The sequence below is a fragment of the Penicillium brevicompactum genome, assembly GCF_028827555.1.
Source record: "Penicillium brevicompactum strain IBT 35665 chromosome Unknown utg000005l_segment0_segment0, whole genome shotgun sequence".
NCBI lineage: Eukaryota > Fungi > Ascomycota > Eurotiomycetes > Eurotiales > Aspergillaceae > Penicillium > Penicillium brevicompactum.
The window spans coordinates 132,951-159,329 of NW_026623208.1; the positions used below are offsets into that span (position 1 = coordinate 132,951).

The 26,379-nt window shown below is 50.1% G+C and overlaps 11 protein-coding genes across 11 annotated transcripts; 5 read left to right on the forward strand and 6 right to left on the reverse strand.

Annotated features, from left to right (window-relative positions):
- Positions 1–346: 346 nt before the first annotated feature.
- Positions 347–1,059, forward strand: N7506_005849 (VanZ family protein; the record flags this gene model as incomplete). The annotated part of the gene is made up of 2 exons (XM_056955142.1): positions 347–371; positions 425–1,059. The coding sequence occupies 2 exons, from the start codon at positions 347–349 to the stop codon at positions 1,057–1,059; spliced, it is 660 nt and encodes a 219-aa protein (XP_056809476.1).
- A 1,051-nt stretch (positions 1,060–2,110) lies between these two features.
- Positions 2,111–3,553, reverse strand: ptpB (tyrosine protein phosphatase PTP1; the record flags this gene model as incomplete). Its single annotated transcript, XM_056955143.1, has 3 exons — positions 2,111–2,959; positions 3,011–3,276; positions 3,388–3,553. The coding sequence occupies 3 exons, from the start codon at positions 3,551–3,553 to the stop codon at positions 2,111–2,113; spliced, it is 1,281 nt and encodes a 426-aa protein (XP_056809477.1).
- An 852-nt stretch (positions 3,554–4,405) lies between these two features.
- Positions 4,406–6,087, forward strand: N7506_005851 (uncharacterized protein; the record flags this gene model as incomplete). The annotated part of the gene is made up of 2 exons (XM_056955144.1): positions 4,406–4,885; positions 4,951–6,087. 2 exons carry the CDS (start codon positions 4,406–4,408, stop codon positions 6,085–6,087), a joined length of 1,617 nt encoding a protein of 538 aa, XP_056809478.1.
- A 630-nt stretch (positions 6,088–6,717) lies between these two features.
- On the reverse strand, positions 6,718–9,401 carry N7506_005852 (putative serine--tRNA ligase DIA4; the record flags this gene model as incomplete). Its single annotated transcript, XM_056955145.1, has 6 exons — positions 6,718–7,567; positions 7,627–8,292; positions 8,544–9,034; positions 9,081–9,143; positions 9,200–9,234; positions 9,284–9,401. The coding sequence occupies 6 exons, from the start codon at positions 9,399–9,401 to the stop codon at positions 6,718–6,720; spliced, it is 2,223 nt and encodes a 740-aa protein (XP_056809479.1).
- A 2,538-nt stretch (positions 9,402–11,939) lies between these two features.
- N7506_005853 (uncharacterized protein) lies at positions 11,940–13,888 on the forward strand (the record flags this gene model as incomplete). Its single annotated transcript, XM_056955146.1, has 6 exons — positions 11,940–12,124; positions 12,181–12,187; positions 12,241–12,401; positions 12,458–12,846; positions 12,895–13,383; positions 13,449–13,888. The coding sequence occupies 6 exons, from the start codon at positions 11,940–11,942 to the stop codon at positions 13,886–13,888; spliced, it is 1,671 nt and encodes a 556-aa protein (XP_056809480.1).
- A 321-nt stretch (positions 13,889–14,209) lies between these two features.
- On the reverse strand, positions 14,210–14,650 carry N7506_005854 (uncharacterized protein; the record flags this gene model as incomplete). The annotated part of the gene is made up of 1 exon (XM_056955147.1): positions 14,210–14,650. The coding sequence occupies one exon, from the start codon at positions 14,648–14,650 to the stop codon at positions 14,210–14,212; it is 441 nt and encodes a 146-aa protein (XP_056809481.1).
- Positions 14,651–15,245: 595 nt separating this feature from the next.
- On the reverse strand, positions 15,246–16,457 carry N7506_005855 (putative acyl-CoA:6-aminopenicillanic-acid-acyltransferase; the record flags this gene model as incomplete). Its single annotated transcript, XM_056955148.1, has 3 exons — positions 15,246–15,878; positions 15,945–16,349; positions 16,407–16,457. 3 exons carry the CDS (start codon positions 16,455–16,457, stop codon positions 15,246–15,248), a joined length of 1,089 nt encoding a protein of 362 aa, XP_056809482.1.
- A 419-nt stretch (positions 16,458–16,876) lies between these two features.
- Positions 16,877–18,247, reverse strand: N7506_005856 (glycoside hydrolase family 1 protein; the record flags this gene model as incomplete). The annotated part of the gene is made up of 1 exon (XM_056955149.1): positions 16,877–18,247. One exon carries the CDS (start codon positions 18,245–18,247, stop codon positions 16,877–16,879), a length of 1,371 nt encoding a protein of 456 aa, XP_056809483.1.
- A 223-nt stretch (positions 18,248–18,470) lies between these two features.
- N7506_005857 (glycoside hydrolase family 95 protein) lies at positions 18,471–20,705 on the reverse strand (the record flags this gene model as incomplete). The annotated part of the gene is made up of 1 exon (XM_056955150.1): positions 18,471–20,705. The coding sequence occupies one exon, from the start codon at positions 20,703–20,705 to the stop codon at positions 18,471–18,473; it is 2,235 nt and encodes a 744-aa protein (XP_056809484.1).
- Positions 20,706–21,429: 724 nt separating this feature from the next.
- Positions 21,430–23,104, forward strand: N7506_005858 (putative MFS sugar transporter protein; the record flags this gene model as incomplete). The annotated part of the gene is made up of 2 exons (XM_056955151.1): positions 21,430–22,407; positions 22,463–23,104. 2 exons carry the CDS (start codon positions 21,430–21,432, stop codon positions 23,102–23,104), a joined length of 1,620 nt encoding a protein of 539 aa, XP_056809485.1.
- Positions 23,105–25,246: 2,142 nt separating this feature from the next.
- On the forward strand, positions 25,247–25,588 carry N7506_005859 (uncharacterized protein; the record flags this gene model as incomplete). Its single annotated transcript, XM_056955152.1, has 1 exon — positions 25,247–25,588. One exon carries the CDS (start codon positions 25,247–25,249, stop codon positions 25,586–25,588), a length of 342 nt encoding a protein of 113 aa, XP_056809486.1.
- Between the last annotated feature and the right edge of the window lie 791 nt (positions 25,589–26,379).

The window sequence follows — 26,379 nt, forward strand, 5'->3', positions numbered from 1 at the left end:
GATGAAGTACAGGCAGGAAGGCGGTGGCAGATCCCTGAGATGTCACTATTCAACTCTTTGCGAGCAACCCATGATGCTTCGTAGTATTGGCTGTTTCAATTGATCTATTCCTGTCGCAGCTGGTAGGCATTGTTCACAAAGCCACCTATTCATCTCAATAAGCTCTTGTGGCTCTTCATTGTCGCCAACATCCACCTCCTCGGCATATGACGCAGGCAGCAAAGCTGGGGCCGAACTCCACGTCTGACAGCTACGAGAACGGGACCGCACCCTCCTCACATCCAATGACAATTAGAGCAAAAGCTTCCTCTCACCTTCTTGTCACCTCTACCACCCCTCTCCCAGCATGCGCATCCGCTATCCTTTCGCAGGTGAGCTTCGGACTTTAATTCTGGTTGCGGCGATCGAGCTAACATCCACCCAGGTGCCTTCGCCTTCCTGCTTCTTCTAGCCGGCTACTTCGGTCTGCTTCCACATAGCACGTCTTCCACGATACCGACGCAGCTTCAACCGAACGATAAATTCCTCCATCTAGTCACATTCTTCCTACTTTCTCTAGCTTTCTACTGGATCCTGGACACCTCACGTCGGCGCACGCTACACGTGACCCTTTTGGTCTGCACTTTAGGGCTTGGAGTCGGCTCGGAAATCGTGCAGGGATTCCTCCCCAATGGTCGAGACTTTGATCCGTACGATATTGTCGCCAATGTCGTGGGTAGTGTCGGTGCCATCGGTCTATGCGGGTGGTACCACCGTCGCATGATGGAGCGACGTCGGCAAAGTCGGTATGGTCTGATGGACGATGGCACCGAAGACGTCGAGCTCGGTGGTGTCGAGAGGAACTCCCACCATGACTCGGAGCCAATGGGCCCGCAAGAGTCCGGTGTTATGTCGCTCGAGCAAGAAGTAGACAATTGGGACGAGAATGCGGTCGATAACTGGGACACCGAAGATGTTGTGCCAGACCATGAGCGGGAAACTGCACCTCCCAGCTACCATGAGTCCAGTTCTGCCGGTGGTGTGGCTAGTGTACCCACTGGAGCCAAACGAGCCGATTAAGCCTTCGTTTGGTTGGCCATGTTTACTTCTCGACCTTGCGATGGAAGTATGCAATGGTCCCAAGGTGCTTGTCCTACGATCTATGTTATGATAATGGGTTTATGCGTTGTCTCATGTCTGTTTGATACCAGTCTCTCTCGGTTGTGCGAAACAGCGCTTGGCAGTTCTCTTGGGTTGTTGAGCTATTTAATTGTTCATATTGATGTTTCAATCCTTTTTTATGTTGTTTTTTTTTTGGAATCTATGTGACTTCACATAGACAAGCTTGGTCCGTTCTGAAAAAGAGATGCGCGAGGCCTCCATCGGGCAAGTCCTGGAGTTTTCAATATTAAGATATTGTATAGTTTCTTGGACGGCATTCCCAACGTTCTTCCGCAGTCGATCGTATATAAATGGCAAATAATTCCGAAAAGCTTGCACTGGAACTTGTTTACCCCCTGGGCAGTAGGTAAACAATAACTTTGGAAATTGTTGGACTTTGCTCAAACCTCGAGAGTAGTCCAATTTCTACCGTTCAGAAATGGACGATATAACCATTCGTGGATGTACTCAAGGGCAGTTTAACGGAGGAAAAATCCAACATGTCTCCAGGGCTGTAGATAGAGCTTCAACAATTACCCATGGTGGTTTACGAAGTATGCGTTCTTTAGAGAATCATCAAATTATGAGACACCCACAGTTGACATTTAATGCGAAACCTGGAGTCCCAATCGATGGCTACCAGTTGAGGGCAGATGTCCTGGATCATGCTGCAAAGCAAATAAGATCACCAATTTGCTACTGTACAGTAATTCTAAAGCGAGGCTGCCCATGTCAGACAATAAACATGGTAGCTGGCCACACTGGACATGAGTGAAACCAAAGAGACAAAACAGGGGGGTATTTCGACAAGGGCATGAGGGAAACTAGCAAGGGGGTTATCACACGATGTGAATTGAAGACAAAGCCGCAGAAATAGGGAAACAAGTAAAACACCGGATGCCATGTAATGCAAGATAAACATAAACGACATAAAGGTCCATCGAGGGTCAAGGAGTAGACCGAGAAGGCATTATTCATTATCAGAGCCCTCCGGCGTGCCGGACCAACTTCTGCTCGGCGTGTGGGCGCGGTCGGGCAGGGCTTCTAGCTCCGGCTTGGCAGTTGGCAAGTAGTCGGTCTGATCATCCAGCCTTGGGACTTTGGCAGAACGTTCCTCACTGTCGTGAGGCGAATCTGTGTTCCAGTCCGACACCTTGCCCAACTTTCGATCGGTTTGCTCGCGGAGTACTTCATAGATGAATTGCATCTGCATCTCGTTGTAAACCATCATCATCCGCTGCTCGCGCATCTGATTGACGGTCTCAAAGACAGGGTCTCTCTCTGGATCCGTCACATCTAAAAGATGTCCGGATTCGAGCTCGCATAGCAGATGGTCAAGGGCGATGAAAGTTCCCGTTCGACCAACACCGGCGCTGCAGTGCACGATGCGCGGGTTGTCCGGGTGTGATTTGGAGGCTGAGAGCTTGATCAAATCGAGCAGGGCTTGGCGGTCGCTCCCTTCGGGCTTCGAGTAATCGGCCCAGCCGGCGAACAGGAAGTGCCACACGATCTTGGACTCGGAGCCGATGGCGAGCTCGAGTTTGCGGATCTCAGATCGAGATCTCGCATCGAAAGTCGACTCTAGGAGGGTGACCCTACCCAAGACGCCTGGCTCTGCTAGCTCGCTCTCGTCGAAGAAGACATCGGACTCCTCCGCTGACAGGACCATCGAGGCCTGCTCCGTATCCAACGGAAAGTACTGGGCGCACTTCTCTCGACCGGCTTCAAAAGTCTGAGTCAGCATTACAATCACGCCAACCTCCTGGCATTCATGGAAAACCATGTGCCAGAAATCGGCAAGATGTCCGAGTTTAGGGCCCTATTCTCGTTAGTCTTCATGTCGAACTAGATCCGTAGAATGGTAACCAACCTGAGTTGCAATGTATCTCCTTCGCTCCCGTGTGACCGAGTCCTCCAGCCGAATCGGAGATGCGTTAATGAAATCGCACTCGCCATCGGCTACCCGCAGATGAATGCGGCAATTCGCCCAGGCCTGTACGTTGTAGTATCGATTTCGCTCTTTGACTTTGGGGTCGGCTTCCAGGGCCCAGGGGTGTGAGAGATCATTGGCCAGCATTCCCTCCGCCAGTCGCGTGCGCTGCATCCATTCCAGATCTTCGAACTTGTCATGAATTTCTGCGAAAGAAGCGGTCAGTCACATTCCACGTGCGTATAGGGTTTCGTCCTCCGATAGGCTTTTTGTATTTTTGATTTGATATTTCTTTTCCTGCAAACTTCTCAACTCACCCGAGACAGATTGGCAGAGGAAGGGTGGCACGTCCTCGGTGTTCCCAGCCTCTAAATTGGGGTTGTCTTGACCTCCGAGGATGTCGAGGCCGGCGTCATCGTTTTCGGGCAGTCCGCGTTTGGAAGACGGCACACTGGTGTCGATCTTGATGGACGGATGCGCCATCTTTGCGGCGGCGATCCGTTGGAATGCTCGAACTTTCCCGATGACACCACGGGCTTTTCTGGAGACCGATCGAGCCTTGGAGCGTCGCTTGTGCGGGGCAGGGTCGGGAGAAGGCGAACGCGAGATATCCGTTCTGGCGTCGAGGTCGGAATCTGCAGGAACCGAAGTTATCTGCAGCGACGACAGATCGGGACAGCTATAAAAGCTGTCCCGGGAAGACGTGTCCAGGGCCAGTTTTTTGGAGGGATCGCGGGGGTGGGCGTCGAAGGAGGGGGAGGGGAGCGTCGCAATAAAAATAGAACGCTATACGAGGTGTCCTATGACATATACCTCCAGGAGGATAATACTGATTTGAAAGATCAAAGATCAAAGATCAAAGATCCCAGATCCTAGATCCCCCTGTATTTTTTTAAGAGAGAAAGATGCACACGGGCCAGAAGAGAAACAAAGTGGAGGCAAAAAACAAGAGTGAAAGTAGTAAAAGACCCGAGGTCTCCGAGTACAAGTGTATGCGATCTATAGAACTATTTATACAGACAACCTTTTTTTGTTTGAACTATAGTATAGACTTTGGAAAAGACAATCTCATTTGAAAACGGACGTTGCGACCCCTTTCCGACCATTTGAATCTTTTGTACGGAGTATGACTACTGTAGTTGCATACGGAGCCCTTTTGTTTTCGTCTAGCGCTTCCGTTTCAACTATAATTCTTTTGCGCCTTGGTTGTTTTTGTTATGTGCTCTGATACTCCGTACTCTTCCCTTCTCTCTTCCCCTGTATACTACACACCTCCCATATACCCTTCTTGAATGAACGACCCCTTGCGCCGATAGGTGTTCATCACCTGCGAACATGGTCTCTCAGGCGCAAATCGTCGATCGCACCGCGACCGCGCAAAGTACCGCGTCTCTTGTTTCACGACCCTCCCACTCTAGACGACATCGCTCTGGTCGATCGCACCAAGGAGGCTCCTCGAACTCCCCTTCCAACGATTTTCCCATCTTTACCTACACCGGTGACACCGAGATTGTGATTCGCGCGGGGTTGCAAGAGAGGCGCTATCTACTCCACCGATTGATACTGGCACAATGCTCCGGCTTTTTTGAAGCGAGCACGAGTGAGGATTGGGCGTGTCAGACAACCCTGGGTCCCTCGAAACCGGAAGGTTACCTCTCACCCGTGAGCGAGGATGATTACCTGTCCAACGGGTCTACCCTTGTACCCTCCGATCATGAAGCGCTGCCCACCCGGCCCGGCGAGAAGAGACGATGGCGCTACGAGCTAGACTGGGAGAACTGCGCCGAAGATGAGGAAGTGATTCTGGTACAAAAGGTCAGTTGCGCATGGATCTGGTTGAAAGCGCGATTGGCAAATTGCTAACGGTGTTCCTGGAGCAGCCCCCGAGCCATGCCCCCGTGTTTGGTGGCGACCAAGCGGCATTCCCTCCCACCATGACCAAGCCCTCTAATGTTCAAGCCGGGTTCTTTCGATCCATGGCAAATCTGACGGGGATCCAGTCAGTGGCACACCTACCCCAGACCGGGACAGAGGAGACCACTGACCCATTAATACGTGATTATGACAACCTGCTACGACTATTTTACAACTACCCACCCATAATAAACAGTGTCAACATTGCTTCTGCCTATACAGAGTGCAAGTCTCTCCTCGCGCTGGCGGACATATACGATGCGCTCCCTGTGACGGGGCCGCGTGTTGATCACCATCTCCTCGGCTTTGGATCGCGTCTCTTCAAGCAGATCGCCAAATACCCGCCCAGCTATCTCAAGCTAGGCTATCTTGCGCGGAGCCGAGTGATCTTCTCTGAGGCCTTGATCCATGTCGTAGGACAATGGCCTGCTGCACTACCCAGTATGCGAAACGGTTCGTACGCGCCTTTGCCAGAATCCCTGCTCGACATGATCGAAGACAAAGTGGAAGATCTCGAAGACCTGAAAGCACGCATTGAATCTAAGCTCCTGCGGTTATCTCTAACCACCTCGCGCGGCGAACGCGTCGGCCCCTCAAACGCATATTTGGATTGGCTCGCGGTATCACTTTTCCGCCAATGGCTGATAGAGAGCACCACTCCGCCGCCAGCTCCTATCCTCAAGAACTCAGGTGCAAATGACGGCCCATCGAATCCTACAAACTCGGCATCACATCCAACCAGTGCCGGTCGGCCCGCAACCCCTCAAGACCCGTCCGCGCGCGTCTTCAAACTGATCGGCTCGTCGAGCACGCAGGCATATCTGTCCCACGAGGATTTGAAACGCTTCCTCAAACTCCACCCTACTTCATCCGCTGGCTCTCTGTACACACGCGAGACCCTGAAACGCTTTGAGCGCAAAATGGACGAGATGAAGCGGCTGGCGAGGGAGATTGTGAAGCCGCTGATGCGCAATTTTCTGGAATTGGAGCTGAAGGCTCCTACTGGCCAGCCGTCTAGTACTGGCTCCCGTGAGGCTACTCCCTCAGGGCTACCATATCTAACATGTACGCGCGTTGAAGATATGGACTTGCCTTGGAACTAACTAACCTTGGAATGTCCAAAGTCGACGGCCATATCTTCTGGATTTTCCCCTCCCCCTACTGCTCTTTTTGTTACGTCTCTGCTTTCCTACCTAATGTTTTTTCAGTACGCTGATTTCCTGGACTACCCGTGGCGTTTTCTTTTTGGATGACGGATGGTCCTCTGCTTCATTTCCTATCAGGCTGCTGGCTTTGCCTGATGGTCTGATGAGTATTGCGTCGGATGAAATCTGCGATTTATGAACGATGTGATTTGCTATTTGATTGATGTCTATTATTTCATGTGTCCACGATTTCACGAAAGGGTTTCTGCTGCTTCGGCACAACAATATGTACTTTTTGTTTTGTTTTTTTAACTCTTCCTTGCCAACATGAGTTCTCTGAGGCATCCGTCAAGCTTATTGCGGCATCCCTGTTGCCAATCTTGGAAGTCGACTGCTCAATTGCGCTTCAATATACGCAAGGCGATGTAACACAATTCCTTGATATGAACATCATGTAGACTGCCAAACCTTGGAAACAAACATGCAATATATTCATGGCACATTTATGTGACTTCAAAAATACATAATGTACAGTGCTCAGAGAGGAAAGTGGACAGAGGAGTACTCCAAATCCAATCCTCAAATGTATTATTTTCCCCCGATGATTTCCATCCCGTCCATCCAAGGCCGCAAAACCTCGGGGACAACAACGACACCACGGTCCGCGTCCCATCCATTCTCCAAGATGGCAGCAAGGACGCGTGGCACAGCCATAGCGGTGCCATTCACGGTATGCGGGAATCGTGATTCCTTGGCCGCGCCCCGGACTCGCGCCCCCAGTCGTCTGCTCTGATAGTCCGTACAGATGGATGCGGAGGTAACCTCGCCCCAAGCAGACTCCAGCTCTTGGATCGACGAGTCGACAGCCGCAGCACCGGCGTTGGATCCGTGCCGTAGGCGCGATGGGAACAGTGCCTCGATGTCGCGTTTGCGAGTTGCACTGGCGCCCAGATCACCCGTCGGCATTTCCAGAATGCGACAGGGGAGAGAGAGGGAGGTTAGAATCTCCGTCTGCATTTCTAAAAGCTCATTAAACAAGTCATCGGAGCTTGGAGTCGTTGACTTCGATCCAGCGTCGACGTTATCCGTCCAGCCGAACAGCTCGACTTTGGTAAACTCGTGGACTCGGTAGAGACCCTTTGTGTCTACACCGCGCGACCCGGCTTCGGCTCGGTAGCACCGACTTGCGCCGACCAGCTTGATTGGTAGCTCGCCGGCGTTGATATCGCGACCGGCGTACATGGCCGCGAGGGGGATTTCCGCGGTACCAGTGAGGGAGCGCTGAGGCTTGTTGTGACGATCACGCTCATTCTGCTCAATTGACCAAATCTGCTGCTCGTTGTGTTGGTCGCGCGGTTGGAAACCGCACGCCTCGGCGATATAGGAGTAGACGATGGACGGAGGCGCGACAGTGCGCCATCCACGACGTCGTGCTACGCTCAGCGCATATTGAACGAGAGCCTGCTCAAGCATCGCGCCCTCGTTGATCAAAAATACCAGCCCCATCCGGTTGTTGTGGCGGAACTAGCGAAGTCTATGAGGTTGAGCTCGGTGCCGATGGTGACGTGCGACCGTGCTTGAAGCTCAGCGGCTGACTGGCCGATCCATGATGGCGGTTTTTGTGGGTTGAAGTTGATGTAGGAAACGAGGGCAGGGTCATGTCCGACGGGTGTGAATGGAGAGGAGAGGTTTGGCAGGGCAAGGGCCAGGCGATTGATCTCCTCGGTGCAGGTGGCTTTGCGGTCCACCATTGCCTGAGAATCATCCTTCAACTTCTGGGCTTCCAATTTCAGCCCAGCCAGTTGGTCACTGAGGTTCAACCAATCCTTATTCTCGGGTTCGCCTCCACGGTTTGTATCCTGCCGCGTCGCGACATGCAGCTTGGCGATCGTCTGTTCCAATTGTTTAATGCGGGATCGGGGGGTCTTGAGGTCGTGATCGAGTTGTTTCGCCTCGTGTGATAATTGTTCAATCTTCGATGGGTACACGGCATGAGCCGCGTAGTTGCGATCTAGGCAATTTTGCGCGTAGAGTTCGGCATTTTGGCGGATGTGCTTGACGTCCGGCGTGGACTTCGGGGCTGTCGCGGGTCTGAGCACGTCACGATTGCTCCGAGCGGTAGAAAAGTTGCGGAGCGGCACTCGGCTTAATCTGGATGAAAGCCTGCAATTGAAGCAGACATATGAAGTAAGCGCCATGGATAGTTGGGAAAAAAAAAGGAAGAATTGGAGAAGCGGTGGTTATCAGGTGGATCCGCCTTGGCCCTTTCGAGATCGGCGTAGTTCACGTTTACGTCCCTTTTACTTCTTTCTACTAGGCCCGTGAACTACTATTTCAGAAGGGTTTTCCTCATTCGCGATATGGCTTGAAATAATTGTCTCGCATCTCTCTCTTCTGATCTTTGATCTTCTCACAGCCCCAGCTTTTGCTTCTTGATTCTCGCTCCCACCCCCGAGAGAACCAAGACGACTGAAACAAGTACACCCCAGAGAGGAATATGTATCGCCGCTAGGTTGTACGTGGTCTGCGTCGCCGCCACGACAGTCGCCACCTCCAGCAGTAACAAAACATAGCCACTCCAACGATGATACTTGTAGATTCGCTTTCCTGCGTCGACACTCCCAAATATGGTAACGGGAATGAAGAATTGGAAAACACCAACCAACGCTTGGAGCACGATGATACTAACGGTTATCAAGCCCAGGATTCCATGTGGGGAGACGAAGTGCGGGTGAGAACCCTTGTTGATCTCAATGATGGTGAAGCCGGATAGGAATAAGACGACGCTCAGCAGTTGGATTGCGGAGTGGATGCGAGTGCCGGTCAGCTTCTGCTGCGGGGTCGCTGTTGGTTGAAGGATTAGTGCTGCTTGGACTTGAAGCAGAAGACCTGAAATGACGAGGAGCTGAGAGGGTCAGTAGGGGTTGCTTTATTGCAGCGTTGAACCTTACTGGATGCGGGGTGAACAGCGAGAGTGGCTGATTCAGGACTCCTTGCCAGACTAGTGCTGCTAGCTGGTGAGGTCGTTAGTTGACTATATATCCCATGCTGCACGCGCAGAGAAGCTCACAATCCAGATTCCGGCCTGCGCGATACTAGCCGTGCCTGGGACTGGAGTTAGTGGTGGGAAAACGAGTTTGCAAAGCCTTCTCACCTGTGAATATATTCCGGTAAATACCCTCATCAGACCTTTGTGTGACATCTCCAGGACGACCTAACAGAGGTTCGTCATCTCGTGACTCGAGCACTGGATCTGGCGAATTCCGAGACATGTCGACTTGTGGAAGAATACCAAAAGAACCGGAGCAATATAGGAAAGGACACTGAAGTTTTATATCATAGTTCGAGCAAAAGAGAGCATTTGGCGTGATCGTCAGTGGGTATGACGATTGGATGCACATCTCCCGTGGGTGGAGCTGAAGTCTTCCGGTCTTGCCAGCGCTACATTAAAAAGCAAACATCCTCACTCGTCAGCCCCGGAATTCAAGTTTTCAAATCAATGCTCTGTAATCCTTACTCAATGACTGCTTACAGACTCTGACATATCTTTGGCCAGTCATATCTACTACAATTTGTCATTTGGTGCGAAATAGCTCCCCCATTTTAGATATTAAATATGCTTGTAATACCAACCCTGCCACTTACCTCGTCCTTGTCCTACTTCGCCTTGCGCGGATCTATGCGCCAGCTGCTTTGCTCATTCGGTGGATCTCCTTGCTTAGGATTGGGAAAAACGAAATAAATGGAATCTCGCAACATATGTATTGTCAAATAAATCATTATGGGCTTCTCTTAATCCACGAAGAGCGGGTACACCACGGTAGCTTCATTGCTCAGATATTAGCCATGGATTGGGTTGCTTTTATGGGTAGTTCGGATAGGTCTCAGTGATATAGCTGCAATGAACCGTGATAATCACATGGGCTAATCCTTAGGCCAGTGTAGTCAATGACCCTTGTTCAATCTCAATTGAGCCAAATTGCTGCTCAGACAAGGAACAAGCCAAATCTCGTTTATCGACTTACCGGGGACTCGTGGACACAATTGATAGCATGAAACTTGACCCCTCTGGGTACTCCGTACTTCAGGAATATGGCCTGCGCTGTCTCACAATGCGACTTCCTGCAAATAAACACACAAGACTTTGCAGCAAATGTGCGCAAAAGGCCCTGTGAAGCTATGGCCAGGCCAAGGATTCGAGATCGATCCTGATAATTCGGTGTTTGTTGAGGTTTGTAAGCAGGGGCTCCATGGCCTCGGGGTGTCTGACAGTGAGAGGTGGGGACCTTTCACGTTCCTGGAAAACCCCAGATTTTGGGGTCTCAACCCCAACACCCAGAATTTCTCCAAGTTATCCCCCGGTGGGCACGGGAGGTCGCGCCCGAAGGCGCAAGATTGCCACCTCAGGTCAGCAAGTCTGCCCCTTCGCCCCCGACATAAACAAGGCGCCAGACGTCAGGGTGGCTTGCATTGTCGCAATAAATGGCTCAATCCAAAATGTATGTTCCTCTTCATGGCACCCAATAGGGTATCGCAGCCCGGGTTCATGTACATGGATGCGTTTTAGCTTCCGGGGTGATTAGGTTGTAGGTTTCGGGATCCCTGACCAACGACGGGCTCGAGATGACGCCCATTATATATCAAAATTGAAGCGGAGAAATGTGTCCCGAAGAATCTGGGGTATTTGACCAGTGAGGCCGTTCCGCATTGTAGGATTTGAGGGGTATGCGGGAAGACACGGGGGCGACTGAGAAGGCTTCCAACACCGAGGCGTAGATCCAGCCCGAAGCCGAAGGTTTTGATTACGAGAAAAGACGGTTCGAGCTGAATGAGAGGTTAATGGGGTGAACTGACTTTAAACCGAGACCGAGACTGAGAGTGGACAACCAGAAGGGAAGTCCAGGAGTCTTGTATCTCAAGAGGTAGGGCACGTATAGATAACAAGTGAAAGTAGTCAAATAGTCAAAACAGTTACCCCAGCTTTCTCTATCGCGCAACTCTATCTATGGGCCAACTTTAGGTAAAAGCAACACCAATCACGCGGCTGGCATTCAACTAGGCGTATCTCCGAACCAGCGCCGAGAGGCGAGGGGGGCTCAAACCTTTGGGCCGCCAAGAGATGCCAAGATCCAGTCCGCCTCGTCGGGCCAATGAACGGCTAGCTGTGGCTAGGGTCGGCATCCTTCCTATCTGCTTGGGAATTCCCCGGGTCTCGGCATTTGAGGCAAAAATGTCCAGTGCTTTTGGCGCGGAGAATCAAGATTTATGGGGGCCAACCATATCAATTCCTGTTAGTCACCGCGTGGGGAATTTCCCCCATATCTGCGTGCTAGTCGTATCTAGGGCTTGTGCTACGGTGTATACTATCTCACCTTCCCGAATCAGAGATATCCCGGCTTATTGCGAGGGCTACAAGATAACAAAAATGACAAGCATTTTTTCAAGCCAAAGTGATCTTCCGCTTAGGGCCTTGCGCCTCACCCGGTGCAGAGAAAAAGGATAGAAGCGATACTGGCTCGGAAGGTTCACCGGTCAGCCACTGCCAAGTAGGTCCGAGGCCTAAAAACGTGGTAACCGTGTGCAAAAGTCTTGGCTACGAGGCCAGCCATGTACTAGGCTCTTGGCCTGCACACTTCTCCGCGATAGGCTCCACTTCCGGAGAGGCAAACGAGGTGTCAGAGATTGGACAATACCCCAGGATTCGCTTATGGACTGTGCGCTCTGTCCGTGCCTTTAAGTCTGCGCTTCCCCCCTACAGTTTGAGGCTGTGAAATCTCTCTTCCTCTCTGTGTTGTTGACTGTATACCGAGATGGGCCACCCCGACGAGATCAATGCCCTTGAGGCACAGCCCAGCTACTACGATGACTCTAAGGTCGAGACGATTGATGAGCCCGTTCAGCTCAAGAGGGAGCTCAAGGCTCGTCACATTTCTATGATTGCCATTGGTGGTGCGATTGGTACTGGATTGATTGTTGGAACTGGTAGTGCATTGACGTGAGTCTTCCAAATCGGCATGATTGCTTGGATTGCATTGCTAACAAATCCCACAGAGCCGGAGTATGTGACTTTCGATACCCACAATGCGTTTTATACTAATTGATCATGTTTAGCCGGGTTCTTTGCTTATTGCATACTGCTTTATGGGTCTCATCGTTTGGACCGTCATGTGCGGACTGGGTGAAATGGCCGCCTGGCTCCCCTTGTCTTCTGGTTTCACTGGTTACGCTGGCCGTTTCTGTGATCCTGCTCTTGGTTTTACTCTTGGATGGTGGTTAGTATTCCCTGATACACAAATTATTCCAGACCCAAAAACTGATCGTTTACCAGCTATTACCTTAAATATATCATTCTTCCGCCCACACAACTTACTGCAGCCGCCCTGGTCATCACATACTGGCCTCAAGTATCAGCCGACAAGGTCAATCCAGGCGTATGGATTGCCATCTTCATGGTGGCAATTATCGTGATCAACTATTTCGGTGTGAAGGTTTTTGGTGAATTGGAATTCTGGCTTTCAGCTTTCAAGATCATTGTCATCCTGGGAATCATCCTGACCTCTTTCATCTTCGCACTTGGCGGTGGTCCCGACCACGACAGAAGAGGTTTCAGGTACTGGAAAAGCCCGGGTGCCTTCAATCACAAATATGTCGAGGGAGACCTCGGCAAGTTCCTTGCGTTCTGGTCGACCATGGTGCAGGCCACCTTTGCCTTCCTCGGTAAGAGCATTCATGCGAGCATCAATGACCTGAGCTAACTCATTATAGGTACTGAACTTATTGGTGTGACCGTTGGCGAGGCCCAGAACCCCCGAAAGACCATTCCCAAGGCCATCAAGCTCACCTTCTGGCGAATCGTCGTGTTCTACATTCTCAGTGTTCTCTTCGTTGGCATGTTGGTTCCTTATGACTCCCAGGACTTGGCTTTCGCTACCAAGGCCAAGAGCTCTGCTGCTGCATCGCCATTTGTGGTTGCTATGAAGCAGGTCGCTGCTCTCCCCCATATCATCAACGCTTGCATTCTCGTGTTCGTCCTGTCTGCTGCCAACTCGGATCTATACATTGCGACTCGAACTCTGTATGGTCTCGCTCGCGAGAAGAAAGCTCCGGCAATCTTTGCCCGCACCAACGTTGCTGGTGTCCCCATTTACTCTCTGGCGCTGTCCGCGTCATTCTGCCTTCTTGCCTTCATGAGTGTCTCCAAGGGCTCCAAGGAAGTGTTTGGATACTTCACCGACATGGTCTCTATCTTCGGATGTACGTTATTGTCTCCTATCCCAGCTCCCAAATGCCTTACCATACATACTAACCCGTCTCGACAGTGTTGACCTGGATCTCACTCCTCATCACTCACATTTTCTTCATCCGTGCCCGACGCGCACAGGGCGTCGACGAGAAGACTATCCCCTACCAAGCCCCACTCGGAATCATCGGTTCCAGCATTGCGCTCTTTTTCTGCGTTCTCGTGGCTTTCACGCGCAGCTTTGGCGTGTTCATTCACAACTCTGCCACCTATGGCAGCTTCGACTATAAGACTTTCATCACCTCCTATATTGGAATTCCTCTATACGTCATGGCATTCACTGGCTGGAAGTTCTGGAAGAAGACCGAGATCATCAAGCCTCACAATGCCGATATTTGGACTGGAAAGGCCGAGATCGATCGTGAAGAGGCCGAGTTTGAAGCCATGGCTGTTATTGAGAACCAAAACATGTCGGGATGGAAGAAGATTTATACAAAGGGCTTCTCATGGCTCTTCTAGACCTGCTTAGACTAGGCACTTACGGCTTTGCTTATATAGATGTTTGATGACGAATACGGATATACCATTTCCATTTTATTTTCTGAAACAGATCACCTCTCAACGCAGGACAATGTTTTTTTTTCATTATATTTTCTGTTGTTTTATTCCACCAAACGGTACTAAGAAAAAGCCAGCTCCAGGGCTCGTCTATGCCATGCGGCGTCAGCTTGAAGGTAAAGAATCTGGATAAACCACTCAGGCAACAGTAGCTTTCGAACTCAAGCTATTAGTCGGTATTGCAAAAGTACCCTTGAATTGAGCGCCTGGTCAACGTCAAGATCATTTCGGCTTCGGTGCAGGTTCTGGCGATGGTGCACCACTGCGATCACCGCGACGAGGATCATCCTCCAAGTCCTGTGGACCAAGAGGATACAAGTTTTGCTCAGAGACAGCAAAGCCCAAATCGAACATCGTAGCTTCAATATCGTCGGCCACACGGCCGGTGCTACTCGGATCCTGGATGAGTTCTTGCTGCCAATTCGCGACATGTTCATAGATTGTGTTGCATTTCTCGGTCCATTTGACGATATCTCGACGGTTGTAAGCCTGTCCGGACATTCTAAGAGCACGAACCCGGTTGAGAAGATTGCCTAGACTGTTAATTATCATTTCCCGGGCTGGAGGGTAATTATCCTGAAGAATGTGAATCTGGGCATGCAAAGTGGTTTGAAACCACTCTCGCTCCTCCTCGTAGGTGGCGTGGGCTGGTCGTCCTGACATCTTGTGGGAATGAGGATATACTTGCGATGAAAACCGGGCGAGAATTTCTGTTTGTTTTTGGGGTCGATGTTTGATGGTAGTTGAAGATCTGTGAGTTAAAGAGCTTGATGTTGTGGAATGGAGACCTGCTTGATTTGTAGAACTTGAAGAGTGGGCACAAGGAGCCTACTTATATCAATGGATGTTCTGGTATCGAAAGCATTGCTTTGTTAAATCCTCGAGGGGCCATGGATATCTTTTGGGAGCACAAAGCCATAGTTGTCATTGTCCACCTTGGGGACGCTTTGTCTGTTCAAAAGGCGATGTAGGTCGAGCAAGAGTCGATGCAAGACTCGTGTGAACACAAAGAATGAAATAAAATTGCTCAATCTGCCGGCACTGTTATCAAAAACCGCTCGTGCGGGAACAAAGAGTTGTTTTCTTAGGCATTATGTACAGATGTTGCGTCAAAGACACTACCGTTCGTTGTTCACATTCTTGAGACCCTGATGCACCTTTGCCTAACTCTCAGGAAGAGTAGAAGAATTAAACACATCAAAGTTAGTAGATACCTTGAGAGAAAAAGTGAGGTTTGTGCACCCTAATCAGATCATGTTCACCAAGGCATTTTGATGACAGGTCCCTCTTCCCCGGATCCTACCCGACCGAAGACCACCTCTGCTCCCAGGTTCTTCGGATCCAAGTCCATGACGATGTTGAACAAAGAGCTGCTCCTGTTAGTTATAGGTCGCGAAGGATCTTCCTGGCAGCATATGGCTTGAGGGAGATTGAACGTGTCGGAGAAAATGGATTCTCTCAGCAAGGCAGCGGTAAGATCCTCGCCCTTGACACCCACATCAATGAGCTCCTTGGTCAACTCTCCCAGTCGTTTCAATCGAATTGGTGATCCAGATAGCCATGCCGGCTCATCAACATATCGATTTTCGAGGAAGTGGTTGGCATGGCCGATGATCCCGGAAGCATCTTCAGTGAGGTGTTTGTCTCCGACTGGGGACAGCTCAAGACCCAGGGCGGTCGTGTAATCCGCACAAAGGATGTGCTGCGCAGAGGCAACTCCACCCAGTGACTCAATTATTTGGACAGCATCATGGACGGATGGACTTTCCAGACATAACCGAAGTGCAACGTGAATGGGCAGCTTTGTACTCAACATCGGCTTTGCTCGTATCGCATTGAGACAAGTTCCAACGCCACTTGAATTGAATCCAATCTTGCCCACTATGCCTGCCTAAAGAAGTTTCAGCGGGATATTGACTAAATTAGATGGAGAATAAGCCTCCCCGACTCCACTGACCTCGGTAACCATATAGATCTTAGGCTTCCCCTCTTGCTCAATTGAAACCATGGCCAGATTCTTCTTAACATTGGCTGTCCAATCCCAGTTTTGCGATAAAACTCGCGCCCCATCATTCTTCCTCCAACACAGCGTGGTGCAGCCATCGGAGAACTTGCCGAGGGCGATTTCACTTCGGCAGTTTAGCGCGACGATATCGAGCACGGCAAGTTCGACACCTTCGGCGATCCCTTCCATCTCCACGAGCAGATGCGGTGTCAGAATCTTCAACGTTGACTGGAACTCCTTTGCGACTTCTCGGACATCTTCCCAGGCCAGTTTGGATGTCTGCTGGAACATGGCTTCATAGATGGATATTTGACTACGAATCTGCTCTCGCAAAGCTCGGCCATGTTGTACTCCGATCTAATCCGGAAAGTCAGCAAATCCGAGCACCCAGGTATATTGTAAAACCCAACATACTTCTCGGGGAGTACCCTTGAGTGTGAGCTTAATCGGGTTATTTTCAGACATCTTGGCGTGGTGAAGCAGGAATGTTCCGGAGATGACTGGTATTTAACCACTTCGGTTGGAGTCGTGCGGGGGTGTCAAAGAGTCAAGATGCCTTTTTAGTTGGAATTTCGCAAAACGAAAGTCTTTAGACACCTCGGTACCCCAACTGACTCCAATAGATAAGAGGAGTTCACTCTGTACTGTCCACTATATTGAGCTCGGTGCTACACAATCACACCCTGTGTTGGTTTGCGATTTATTTGTATCTACACTCATAACCTTGGAACTACCTCAACCTATGCATCACGAATCAAGTGCTTGAATAGTCGGTCCAAGTAATAAGCGGACTGCTTTGGGTACCGTGTCTTCTCTTCAGAGTTGAAGTCGATAAACGTACAACCGAATCGGTCGGCATATCCAGCAGCCCATTCTGTGGCCAGTTAGTTGCTTGTTTGTGAGACGCAGCAGGTTGACTTACCCCAGTTATCAGTGAATGTCCAAGCAAAGTAAGAACGGATATCAACCCCGTCCTCCTTCACAGCTCGCGCGAGCGCATTTCCAACATAACCCTCGAAGAATTTGATCCGGAAGTGGTCATCAAGGACCTCGGGTGTGGGTGCACTCTCCCCTTTGGCGGTGGTTCCGTTCTCAGTGACATAGATGGGCATTTGGTATCGCTTATAGATCCAATTCAGCAATTTCCTGAACCCTCCTGGCGCAGCTCGCAGCCAGGGGGTATCGCTCTCCTCGCCACGAGGCACCCCTTGTTTATTTTCGTCATGGATCTCCACATTCCCTTTGTGATCGTTGATGTCTGGAGGTGACGTTTTATGCTTGGTGAAGAAGGTCGTGTAGCTGTTCATGCCATAGAACTCGGAACTACCCAACACAAGTTGAGATTCCTCGGCCGTGAAATGTGGCAACCGATCACCTAGCTGTGCACGCATTGATTGAGGGTAATCACCTGTCTTGTAAAGGGGGTCTGCAAACCAGGCGATCTCGAACTCGCGTGCCCGTTCTGCAGCTTCCTGGTCCCGTGGGTCTTGTTCGTCCCAGGCTTCAGACCAGTTTCCATGCAAAGTTATACCAATGGTGCCATTTTGCCGAGGCTTGAACTCCTCGCGGTACAGACGTGATACATGAGCATGCGAGACTAGTTCGGTGTGAGCCACGGTGAACGGCTCGGTGGATGAATCACCTTCCGCATTCCGCTCCCTGAAGGATGATCTGCCAGGGGCATGCACGCCTGCTGCATATCCGGCGAGCGTGTATACACCTGGCTCATTATAGGTGATCCAATGCTTGACCCGGTCGCCAAAGCGCTCAAAGCAGACGCGGGCATAGCGCACAAAATCCGGGGTGTAGGCGTCTTGGTTCAGCATGCCCCCGTATCTGTCTTCCAATGCCTGTGGGATATCCCAATGGAAAAGAGTGACGAATGGAGTGATTCCGTTGCGAAGAAGCTCGTCAATGAGATCCGAATAGAACTGGATACCTTTCTCATTGACTGGATCATCGCGGCCACCCAGTGGAATAATCCGGGACCAGGCTAGAGAGAATCGATAGGCGTTGACCCCGTAGCTCTTCATAAGGGCCACATCTTCCCGGTAAAAATCATAAGCCCGGACGGCATCGTCAGCGGTGCTTCCATCGGCGATCTTGCCTGGTGTGTGTCCGAAGGTGTCCCATATAGACACTCCTTTACCGTCTGTATCCCAGGCACCTTCTATTTGAGCGGCTGCTGTGGCATAGCCATGAAAGAAATCAGGTCGCAGGACGTCCTTGAGATCTTGTACTGAATTTAGATCCATGTCGTTTATGTTCTGATATTATTCACAAGATGAATAGAATGCTGATTATTCCAATCGAAGTCATAGTAAATGGTTCGGTGGTGCATTTAACCGGTGGCTGGGACATGCGGACTGTCCGTGATGGATTGGGAAACCAGCAGGGATACGAAGCGGGGGAAGCCACACCGGAAATGCAATCCATTTTGATCCCATTTCACAGTGTGGAAGTAAAATTGACCCAGTTCTATATGGCCCCAGTGTCGATTACATGCTCACCGTGGCCAAAAACCTCTCTTTGGAGACCGTTGAAGTAAACTACCACCTTCTCTCCCCGCTCGGACTTCACTCTCACTTCACCAACAACCTGACCATTTTCCCATGCAAACTGCAGTTCAAATCCTCCTCGCACCCGTACTCCCCGAATGGACCCAGTCCAGCCCCTTGGACAGGCTGGAAGGATCCGAATCATGCCATGCTCGTGAGATTGGACCAACATTTCAATTATGCCAGCTCCACCCCCAAAATTGCCATCTATCTGGAAGGGCGGATGACTATCCAACAGATTGGGTAAGGTGGAATGAGCCAGAAGCAGGTCGAGGTGCTCAGCACACTGTCGGTCTTCAAGTAAACGCGCATGTAAGTTGATCAGCCAAGCACGACTCCAACCGGTATGACCACCACCGTGCTCTGCACGACGGCGCAGCACCACTCCACAGGCCGCCGCTAAATCGGGTGTGTGTGCTGGTGTGATTGTGTTACCGGGATGTAATGCCCACATATGGGAAGTATGGCGATGTCCTGGTTCGACTTCCGCATAGTCCGTGGCCCATTCCTGCAAATAGCCTGCCTTGGATATCTGCATCGGGGGCAGGCGGTCTCTGGTTAGTCGGACCCCCGGAAGAAGGGGATCATTTATATGAAGCTCCTTCGCGCAACATTGAAACGCATGCAGAACAGCGTCCACAATCTGAATATCGATGGTAGATCCTTCGCACAGAATTCCCTTTGTACCCGTATGGTCATAGTATGAGTTTTCTGGAGAGACAGATGGGCTGGTGACCAGATATTTACCAGTCGAATCGTCAATCAAAAAGTCTAAAAGAAATTCCACGCATCCACGAAGTGTGGGAAACATTCGGCGAAGAAACTTCTCGTCGCCTGTATACCGGAAATGGTCCCAAATGTGATAGCAGAGCCACGCACCACCCAAGGGCCAGATACTTGCTGGCATCCACCGATCAGCAGGAGCAGTGTCAGCCCAGATGTCTGTGTTGGAATGAGCTGTCCAACCCCGACACCCGTACATGATACGCGCAATAGCCCGCCCGGACTCGGCCATGCGTTCCAGTAGCTCGAAAAGAGGCAGTTCACACTCTGACAAGTTACACAAATTTGATAGCCAATAGTTCATCTGTAAATTGATGTTGATCGTAAATCGAGACCCCCATGCCGGATGGAAAGATGGGTTCCAAATGCCCTGAAGGTTTGCAGGTAGCGCTTTGTGTCCATCTCTGCTACATGATATCAGAAGATAGCGGCTGTAGCTTTGATAAAGTGCGATGAGTCCTGGATCTCGAGCGGATTCCAGGCGTTGGTCGGTAGGAATTTCAGGATTGTCTGGTCCAAGTTGCAATTCCATTCGGTTGTACAGGGACTGATAGTCCGAGACATGTCGAGCTCTTAGCTCAAGCAGAGAAAAGTGAAGCGCATTCTGTACATGTTGCTCGGTCTTTTGTTTTATGTCGTCGTGGCGAAATGTAGTCTCTGCTGCAATGACTAGCAGGGTGTCACTGGAGTTCACCACTAGATTGTTTCCGATCTTGGTGACAGTACCATCTTCGTTGTCACAGCGGACAGACACAGTACAGCATGCCCGGTTACTATTCCTGCCTCCAGGCGTCACATGCATTGTGATGGAGCTGTTGCTTGCACGAACATCGTCAAGCCACTCGTGGGTTTCAAATTCCAAATCACTCATCCGCGACAATCGAACCACAAACTCTGCATTTCTCGAAGAGCGCACACGGATCACAAGGGCGTTGTCCGGGTAGCTAGCCAGGACTTCGCGTTTGAATTGAACACCCTTATACTCATAACTGACCAGGGCTACAGCACTTTTCAGGTCCAATGAGCGTCGGTAGCTTGTCACATCTTGCGAGTCATGACCAAAATCCAAAAAGAGATTTCCGAGAGGCTCGTAATTCCGCTGGCTCATCGGGTTGGCAAAGAAAGCCAGCTTGGCTATCTCCTCGGCTTCTGCATGTTTTCCCTCACGTATTGCGGCCCTGAGTTGGGGCAGATGCTTGAGAGCATCTTGTGGGGTTCGATCTTGAGGACCTCCATACCACACCGAATCCTCATTAAGTTGTAGCATTTCCGTATCGGTGCGTCCGTACACCATGGCCCCCAAGCGTCCATTCCCAACTGGCAAGGCCGAGTTCCAGTCCGCAGCAGGCTGTCGATACCATAGCTCAGACATCTTCTCTGAATCTATTGTGATCCTTGTCTCCTGGTTGGCTTGTTTCGCATTGTTCAGAACGCGTGGGCGTCAGTTATATCACCCGCGACGGTATGAATGAATTATCACGGAAGACTCAGCCTATTCAGCGAAGTGTCAGCGAATGGATTGCCCGGGCCAGAAATACGGGGCGTATCAGGCTGAATGGAGTCTAACAACAGCCCTAGTTCCCGCTGCCCCGGATTCCGGTTAAATACTCACACGACTCCAGACGCGCTTTGAGCCGGGCTCAACTGAGTCAAAGCCAGATCCACCGCTAGCGTACCCCACAGGATGATCCCAGTGGTGGGAAATCTCAGATGGGGGAGATGGCGCTCAAGGGAAAAAGCAAAAGGAGCCCAACAAACAAGGATACCACAAGAAATCGACAACGTGACTGACGCCAAACTTCGCCTCTCTGGCGTCTCTCGCCAATCAGTATCTTTGACGGATCTTAATTGCCACTACAAGTCAATGTTGTCGCAAGCTCATGTTGTCTCCGTGGCGGAATAGGCCAACAGCATAGCTGCCGACCGGTGGCTGCCCCTAGCTTCCATCCCATTCTACTAACACAAAACAGAAATACTCACAAGATCCCAGCTTACCGAGGCCTTGGCTTGACTGCAGCTTTAGGTCTCTCAGATACCTCTTGAGACGATTCCCTCTAATCCCACCCGACATCCTTCACACTTCGACCGCCGCAGCCATGACCAAGTCAGGCACTGCATATGCAGAGGCAGAGCTAGGCAAGGGCAATACCCAAGAGCATGTGGAAGAAGTAGCACTCGCACGCGTGACAGAGGAGGATCTGTGGAAGCTCTCACAGGAATCTTTGAATTTCTGGTCATGGACAGGATTCCGTCTTGGTCTCATCATGTTCATCCATGGCTGCAACCAAGCCGGCTTTGGAGTCGACTGGGGTGTTATCGGCGGCATCAACTCGATGGTCCCATGGCATGACTATTTTGGATTTGGTACGGCAGGCGGTACATACGGTTTACTCAATGCCCTCATGCAGATCGGCACTGTCTGCGGTTCGCCGTTCATGGCTCTGGCAGATGTCATTGGCCGTCGGGGTATCAACTTTACAGGTAATGCCATTGTCATCTTCGCATCGCTTATGCAAGGTCTTGCAACAAACCTCCCCATGTTCATGGCGGGTCGGTTCTTCATGGGGTTCGGCACAGCACTCATGTCCAGCTCCCAGTATATTGGTGAGATAGCACCTATTCATCTACGGGGTCGCATGGTGGGATTCTTTGGGGCCTGCTTCCAAGTCGGCAGTCTGGTCATGCTTGGTGCCATGGTTGGGCTCACCAATCTGCCAGGCAACAACTGCTGGCGCATTCCTCTCATTCTTGAGGCCTTGTTCCCAGCAATCGTCTGCCTGGGTATCTATCTTCTCACACCAGAATCACCTCGATTCCACGTATTGAACGGCAATCGACAGAAGGCTAAAGAGATCATTGCCAAATACCACACCACTAGCACCGATATTAATGAGCCCATTGTCGAAATCGTGGTCAGACAGATTGAAGAAAGTCTCGAAAATGATCCAACAGGCTATAGAGCATTCTGGGACTACCGAGTCTTCTTCACTAAAGTAGCTCGCTATCGACTCCTCGTTTTGTTTTTGTATTCGTTGTTCCAGCAATGGAACGGTGGTGGCATCATCACCTACTATGTAAGTTGTCCGAAGGTCAATCATGCACTCACGGCTGGTTACTAACCTGCCTCAGTTGGTTCCATCGCTGGAGCAGCTAAATATCGATGGCCCCAAACAGCAACTCGGCATCACCATCGGTACTACTGCGGTATACTTCGTGTTTACAGCTGTTGGCTCCCTCTTGGTCGACAAATTCCGCAGACGAACCTTGATATTTATTGGTCTCATTAGCATGATTGTCTTTCAGACCGCGACGACAATCACATCATGGCAATATTCGCTGCAGGCCACCTCGGCCACGGCTGCCCTCACGCTTCTGTGGATATTCCTCTATCAGACCTTCTCCGCGACATTTGTTGCTACCATGCACAATTTGTATCCGATCGAGATCCTGTCATTGCCCCTGCGTGCAAAGGGAATGGGGCTATACAGTCTCATTCAAGGCGGCGCAGGGGCCGCACAGTCTTACGGAATCGGAGTCGGTATTGCAAAAGTTGGATACAAGATTTGGGTCGTGTACATTGCGTACAACTCTATTCAGCTCGTCCTGTCCTATTTCTTCTTCCCCGAGACTGGCGGTCTAGCTCTAGAGGAAATCAACACCGTGTTTGAAACACCGGGTATCCACCCTGTGAAGATGTCGTTGGATATTCAGAAGGCCAAGAAGGCCAGAGCGGATGCGGAACGGGACGAGGAGGGAAACGCTGAGCTATAGGTGGCGTGTGATATACTCCTGTATTCAGCTGCTGTAGCTGCTATAGCTGTTTTAGGAGAGAGATAAGTAGTCATCATACGACTGTAGGTTTCCTGTCTAGTCATGTTGAAGCTTTCAAGAGATTTTATTAGCTTTCCACACTCATTTGAGAATATATGCGCTGATGATATACAAGCATTGAGTTTTTCTTGAACTTACACATCAAAAGAACACGCCAATGGGGCATATGAAACGCGTCGGATCCGATTCAGGTGCCTACCCATCGCTTGTTACACAATTTCCAGGTCTTGTCTTTTCAGACGTGGATGAAACAGGAACACGAGCACGCGAATTCTCTTTATCCCTACCAACTTCCCTTTCCAGAGACTCTGCGAGCTCCAACTCAGTTCTATCCTGTGGACATCAGATGACCTCATAAGCCCTAAGCATTCGGCTTGACTATCACTCAGATGTAGCTGATTCTCTTAGATCCAAGGAGGTTTCTTTTTTTTTCTTCGAAACCCTTGAACTCATTACCAGTCCAAAATTCAATCGGCACTCAGATGCACCCTATCATCTCGGGCTGCAGCGTTGTACAAACGAATCAGGCACCGAGCCAAGACCCTTTCATGACTTTTTTCTGTCTTTCTCTTCTCACAACCTTCATCAGTTTGTTTGTTTGTTTTGTGTTTTGCAGTTTGATTATTCTACTGTTATGATTTTTGTCAATGTACGTCATGTGTTTGGAAATCTAAAACCGCCAACGGGTTTCTTGCATTCTGCAGTGTCACATATGGTCTGAGTGGTCTGAGTATGCTCTATGGCCTTGATTTGGCTATTCTTGAAGAGAATGGAGCACCATCTCAGCTTTTTGATTGTTTCTATGGTCTTTCTCTGTCAAATAATGTGGAACACATGTTACCTTGATTAGAAGGATAGTCCACAATTGGAGATCGTCAATGGTTTTCGTGACTATCTCAAGGGAATTGGGCACATCTCTCGCGTACATCCAAATAGCGAGTAGCAAGTATGCATTCTTCTATTCAGATGTCCAAGCTTGAACAGGAGTAGACAATGACCTGCATCAAATCTCCCAAATCTTCATCGCAAGGAAGAGCAAGCAAATAAAGTGGAAATGACGGGCAGGCTACATCAACTCTATTCTCGTGTAATGCGGTTTCTTGCCTAGGATGTCTAAATGACAGGACCTCGTGGCGTATATCACATTGCAGCTTTTCAGACATATCTCGCAGCGGCGTAGATCTGGATCATGTTCCAAGGGAGTATACCTGAGTCTCCGAGGTAAACGTTTCAAGTACATGATGTACTACCGTACACCCAGGTGTCTCATCAATCTACAGACCCTGATGTACAAACCTGTACGCACGGCCATACGGACCGCGGCGGGACTGTTGCACCTCCCGATTGACGCTCGACCCTTCGAGGAAAACTCATTTAGTCATGCAAGACCATTTGCGTGGTCCGACGATTCAAACATCGTGTCACCATGGCTTTTTCTCCTCATAGGTAGACCCGCCGCCCATTGAACTCATTGGCTCAACGGCTATCATCACGAGGCAAAGGGCACTGCCGCCAAAAAGCAAACGGGTCATCGCCACTCAACACGAGACCCGCATGGTTCTTCTTTGGTCGGTCTCAGAAGCGAGGGTTTGGGGGACTGTTGGGTTTGTTGAAATTCTTCTTGATATGCGTGTTTGCGCATGTGTGTCTCGATCTCCTTCTATTTCTGGGATGGCTTGACGGTGGCCATGCCCCCCTTCTGTGCTGCAGAATGGATGTGGATTGACTGTGATACGAGAGTTTCGGGTATCGGGCGAGGGACGATAACGATGGCTGTGTTCTTGCAATGATATAATTCACCTTGGCTTCCTCAATGCTTCATTTTTCATGTCAGTGTGTTCCTTTTTGGTTTCAATTTGCAACTTATCGAGTTCCATTTTTATTCTATTTCATGTTCTTAGCGTGAAATTGACATTGCCCGGTACATTCCCTTCATATATTCATACATCCTTTTCGATCAAGCCACCGCCTTGCATATATTGGAACTCGTCTGGCCTCGGGGAGAATACCATAAACTACGAAGATCTCTTGCACAATACTTCCCTCTTACATCGGCGTTCCAACATTGGAACTTTCTCCCTCATGATTCAATCCAACATTGCCCCGAGAACTATACAAGACACCATGATGCCCGAGGCCAAAGGGATCAAGTACGACGAATGCGAAATGGCGTTGTTTCGGGCCAAGCTATCATACCATGCCACTATCGATGAAAGGCTAGCCTCCCAAAACTCCAATCTCACATCGATTGCCGAGGCCCAGGCAAAAATCCTCAAAGGCTGGGAAATACAAATGCAAAAGGGGAGGGATCTAACGGGCAAAGACGAGGGTCGCTCTGCAAATGATGTGAGGGCAATGGCACAGTTTGAGTGGAGATACTTGGCGTTGGAAAACGCGGCGGTTAAGGGCTCGGGGAAAGGTTGAAAGAAGCGATTACATGGAGGCACATTTTGTGGTTGATCTCATCTTTTACCAAAAGCGCATTGCTCTGGCGTCTACTTAGAATAATTTGCTGCTCAATTGATTCTCTTCTCTCTCGTTTTGCATCTTCACCCCCGACCCTTACATCGTGAACTTGCATACATCCAGTTTTGGCACGCGCATGATCATGAACAATTTCGGATTTGATAATTGCAAGCAGGGACCGGAAATGCATCAATCTGCCCACTCACTTGGAATCTTTTGATTGGAAGAGAATTTTGTTGAGTGTCACACAAGCAGCCCGGTTAATACTGCAACACTGTGTATACTCGCTGTATTCATGTCAACTTCCATGTCCCATTTGTTAGAAAGATCCACGAAAACTAAGCGAATCAGCATCAGATCCGCAAAAAGCGCCATTGTATACCTTTATGCAAGGCAAGCCCAGTTCGGCTTCATACTGCCTTTTGAGCTCCCGAGCCCTAACGGAACAGCCGCCAGGCGGTTTGAGGGAAATTAGACTGAATAGGAGTTTCAACACAAAGCTAGGAACTAACACCCAAAGAATTAGGTACCTGGGCAGGATGAAAGTGTAGTGCGTAGCGTCTTCGGTATCTTGTTTCTAGTAGCTAATGCACTGCAAGGCCACCGCTAAAATTCCGAGCTTGCAGCTAGGTTGGTTCAGTTCCATGGATTTCTATATTCGAAATGCACATATGTTCATTGCAAGTGTAAATGGAGGTTGAAGTAGAAACAGTGAACAGTCCCCCACTTTGAAGAAACTATATGGGCAG